The 4,854-nt window shown below is 42.1% G+C and overlaps 1 protein-coding gene across 1 annotated transcript; it reads right to left on the bottom strand.

Annotated features, from left to right (window-relative positions):
* Window positions 1-334: 334 nt before the first annotated feature.
* On the bottom strand, window positions 335-4,620 carry LOC148016777 (pentatricopeptide repeat-containing protein At2g39620-like). Its single transcript, XM_087663994.1, has one exon. The coding sequence runs from the start codon at window positions 4,283-4,285 to the stop codon at window positions 2,051-2,053; it is 2,235 nt and encodes a 744-aa protein (XP_087520120.1). The 5' UTR covers window positions 4,286-4,620; the 3' UTR covers window positions 335-2,050.
* Window positions 4,621-4,854: the final 234 nt, after the last annotated feature.

The following is a 4,854-nucleotide window of genomic DNA, read 5'->3' as shown; positions in this document are numbered from 1 at the left end:
ACCAACCATAATGACCCTACCTAAAAAACCAAACGACTAGACCAAAGCCAAGGATCACACCAACATACCATGTGAATACAAGTGTCCAACCAACTAATGCACCCAACATGACATTAAACCTACAACCTTATAATTGGGAGTCCAAGTGCTAACCACTCTAGTCATCCCCTTTGGGATAGCATACCTCTATTGTTACTATCATAACACATAGGGAACATGGAAGCATGGGACCATTGGTTACACTAAGCTAAATTTCATTACAATGACACCACTCATTCAAGCATTGGGACTACACCATTTGAGGCCTTGTATAATTATAAAGTCCATGTCCCTTTTGTGCTCTTTCAAGAAAATGTGAACCCTCAAGCAAGAGAAGAGTTGTTGAAAATAGAGGCCTTATTGCAACAATGTAAAAGCAATATGAAGGCTCAAGATGCCATAAAGTCATATGCTGATTAAAAACAAGTACCAAAGTCCAAATATGCCACTTGAAGAGGGCTCTAATAATAAGTTAAGACAAAGCTACTATAAGCCCTATTTCATCCTCATTAGGATAGATGAGGTGGTGCACCACCTTCAACTACCCCCACATCAAGGATTGGTAATGTATTTCATGTCTCTCAACTCATGTGGATGATCAAGTGGATGTTATGGAGGAATTGCCCCCCATGGACAAAGGTCTCATACTATCGTAGGAGAGAAGGTGGCTGCAAATGAGATAAGGTCTTATGCATTGAGTGCTCCAAGAGTTTCTTCATTAAGTGGTAAGGCCTTCCATCTGAATAACTTTCTTGGTTACCCTCCACCTCCGTTGAGGAGCATCCCCACTTTCTAATAATCTTGTTTATTGTATTTAGTTGGTAAGAGCACAAGAATTTTCCACTATTCCCAATTGGTCCAATCACTTACATTAGTCCACAGCCTCAGTCCTCAATCTTGTACTAAACTCAGCAGGCAAGCATTAGCCCTTTTGCCAACTTCTAGTATTTCTCCTTTATTGCCATGCAATGTAAACTTGCAAAGAGCTCAGAGCTATTAAACTAGGCATGTTCAGCCATGCTCAAACTTATGAAATCAGATATCCATGACATCCTTCGACTGCAACATCTCATGATTAAGAACTTGCGATCATTTTAGTGGCATAATCTGAAATTGTCCTGAATCACCCAACTAGCTTAGAAACTTGGTATCCATGGGGTAGGCTAAAGGGGCCAATAGAGTTACATCTAACAGTTCCCCACAGGATCTTTATTTTCCAATTTTAGTTGAACTAAATATCATATCATACTCATTAAAAAATAAGGTATTTTTATATTTTTATATGAAGACCTAGTTGTATATGAAGAGTTTTTGTAGTGACAATTGAGGGGGAATAAAGTGACACTCAAGGATGCATTGTCTTAAGGTCTCATGAGATCCAAGGTCTACATAAATTTACATGGTTCAATTGTTTAGACTCGCATTAACTTGCAAATAATGTGTTCACTAAATCGGGGTGGTGTGTGTTTTCTATTGGAGGATGTCACTTTATTGGCATATTTATCCTTGATGTCCACAACGTCACAGGTCAGGGCAATTTCCTTGTGAAGGTTGTTCGCCTACATATCTGTCTCCTTTGGACATCACAGCCATGTTCAAAGACACTGATGAGGCAAGGTGAAAGTTTCCTGCAGTTTCAGAAGCCGCAGGATCTGGAGCATAGACTGTAGACAGATTTTTTTTGGGGGTGGGGTGTGGGTGTTTGTGATGGGTGGACAGAGAGAGACAGTCAGCATAAGAGCAAATGGCCTCACCTCATCACAGCAAGCCATTATGCACGTGTTAAAAGACACGATTTCAGAACTTGCACGTACTCTAACTCTCCTCTTAGTTGAACAACCAACCCTCCTTTCTGCCACATGAACATGAACTTTCACTTTTAACTTGATGTATCACAATGAAGAACCATCAGGATCCCTCAAACAGTACAGTTGCATGCTTTCACAGGGCACTTTCTCCATTCCACCACCAGTGAGATGACTTCCGTACTTGGTTTGTAATTCTAATAGCTTCAACCTTGTCCACATTGTCTTTCAGCAGCAGCATAGATGTTACTCATACAGACATAAGCTAAAGCCTCCTTTTCACTCAACTGCACTACATGTTCAAAGGCAAATTGGCCAAGCTTCACATTTGCCCACTTTTGGCAAGCACCTAACACCATTAGCCACAGCCTAAGGTTAGCAGAGAATGGCATGTGCTTAATCACTGCAACTGCCATGTCCATCAGCCCAGCACGTGCAAAAAGATCAAACATGCCGGTGTGGTGCTCTAAAGTTGGGATCACCTCATACCTTGTTCTCATGGCCTCAAAGTACATTGTACCATTATCCACTAGACCACTGTGACTGCATGCATTCAGCACAATAGTGAACGTGACCATCTCTGGCATTATACCTTCTTGTATCATATTATTGAATAATAGAAAAACATGTCCCACCTTTCCATGCAGGGTATATCCTGCCATTAGAGCATTCCATGAGGCAATGTTCGAAGTCTGAAGCTCATCAAATACCTCTTGGGCTTTTGCCATCAAGCCACATTTAGAATACATATCCACCAAAGCAGTGCCAAGAAGCATATTGTTTGCCAGTAATCCCTCTCTGACAATGTCAGCATGTACTTCTTTGCCCTTTTCAGTAGCACCTATGCTGCCACAGGCTTTCAAGATGCAAGCATATGTCACCGCATTTGGAAAGATTCCCTTGCATTGCATTTGTTCGAAACACTTTAGTGCTTGCTCACCATGCCCCTGTTGAGTATATCCAGCTATTAATGCACTCCATACCACAACATCTTGAGCTGAGAGCTCGTCAAACACTTCTTGTGCTTTTGCAAGCAGCCCACATTTGGCATACATATCTACCAATGCAGTGCCAACAACAAGATCCTCATTTAAGGACCTTCTTCTAACAATTTCAGCATGTAAATCTTTTCCCATGCATATATCTCCTACCATGCCACAAGCTTTCAATATGCAAACATAGGTCGCTGCAACTGGAAAGAAACCCATGAGTTTCATGTGCTCATAACAATTGAGTGCTTGCTCACCATACCCATGATGAACATACCCTGCCATGAGTGCATTCCAAGAGACCACACTCTTAACTGGAAGCTCATCGAACACTGCTTGAGCTTTTGAAAGAATGCCACACTTCGCATACATATCTAACAAAGTATTGCCAACAACAGTGTCCTTTTTCAGCAACCCTGCTCTCTCAATCTCAGCATGTATTGCTTCCCCCTTGATTGCAGCCCCTATGCTGCCACAGGCTTTCAGAGCACAAATATAGGTGACCGTATTTGGAGAGTGTCCCTTGCATTGCATCTGTTCAAAACAAGTCAGTGCTTTATCACCGTGCCCACATTGTGTGTATCCTGAAATGAGTATACTCCATGATATCACATCATGTACTGGAAGCTTATCAAACACTACTTGTGCTATAGCAAGCAGGCCACACTTGATGTACATGTCTATCAACGCATTGCCAACAACAATATCTTTTTCCAGAAAACCCTCTCTAACAATGTCCGCATGTATTTGTTTGCCCTTGTCTGCAGCTCCCATACTGCCACATGCCTTTAAGATGCAAATATAAGTAACTGAGTCTGGAGAAACACCCTTCAGTCGCATCAAGTTGAAACATTCCAGTGTCTGATCAACCTGTTTCTGTTGGGTGTATCCTGCCATAAGTACATTCCACAAAACCACATCCTGAACTGGAAGCTCACTGAACACTTCTTGTGCTTCTAAAAGCAGGCCACATTTGGCATACATGTCTACCAATGCAGTGCCAACAACATAGTCCTTTTCCAGCAGCCCCGCTCTGACGACATTGGAATGGATTTCTTTACCCTTTTCTGCAGCTCCAATGCTGCCACAGGCTTTCAGAATACAAATATAGGTGATCGCATCTGGAGAGAGACCCTCATGCTGCATATGATCAAAACACTTGAGTGCTTGTTCACTTTGCCCATGTTGCGTATATCCTGCCATTAGGGCACTCCACGATATAAGGTCCCGGATTGGCAGCTCCTCAAACACTTGTTGTGCTTTCTCAAGGGAACCGCACTTAGCGTACATAGTCACTAAGGCACTCCCGAGAAAGAGATGTTTTTTAAGCAGCCCTGATTTGGCAATATCAGAATGCAGTTTGCTGCCTCTATTTAGATCTTTCTGTCTGGCACAAGCCTTCAGCAAGGCTACAAGTGCCTGAGGTCCGCTGGGGCATACCTGAGTTTCCATGGAAACCTAGCTTTTCCTCTTCCTTCTCCTTCCTCTGACAACGCTTGGGTACAGAGCAGGGTGTATGGATGCCGTTGATGATGCAGTGGCAGTCAAGATCAGAGAGAGGAACAAAATGCCTGCCTCGGAATCATTCTTGCTTACCATGCTTGCAGCAAATGTGCGTCTTGACGGAAGGATGTGCAACCACAACGTTCTCTAGACTGCAACTTCTGTCATTCGGCATTAAGAGCGGCCATCGCTACGAAGAGGTTAACCCAGTGTCGGGGGCGAGGGTGTCTGCGAAGGATTTCGGCTTTTATAGAAAATCGGCGCTAGAAGCTGCGCTTGAGACAAGTTGAGAGCGCCTGCATTGCAATTGCTTTTCCGCCCTTCTCTCTCAACCAAGGTTGAACGTAAAATGAATTGCAAATTTTCAAAAAACTAAAATTTAAAAAGATTAATATTTTTAAATTTTATTTTAAAAATTGAATTTTATAAAATATTTGATCATATATACATATAAACTCAACCTTAAACTTACTTCTTGCAATATATAAATAACACATTACCCACTCTTACTATTTTCT

This window comes from Lygodium microphyllum, chromosome 23 (genome assembly GCF_053477565.2).
Source record: "Lygodium microphyllum isolate KBCC chromosome 23, Lygodium_microphyllum_v1.1.10, whole genome shotgun sequence".
Classification (NCBI taxonomy): Eukaryota; Viridiplantae; Streptophyta; class Polypodiopsida; order Schizaeales; family Lygodiaceae; genus Lygodium; species Lygodium microphyllum.
This window is presented reverse-complemented; position numbering and strand designations above follow the sequence as displayed.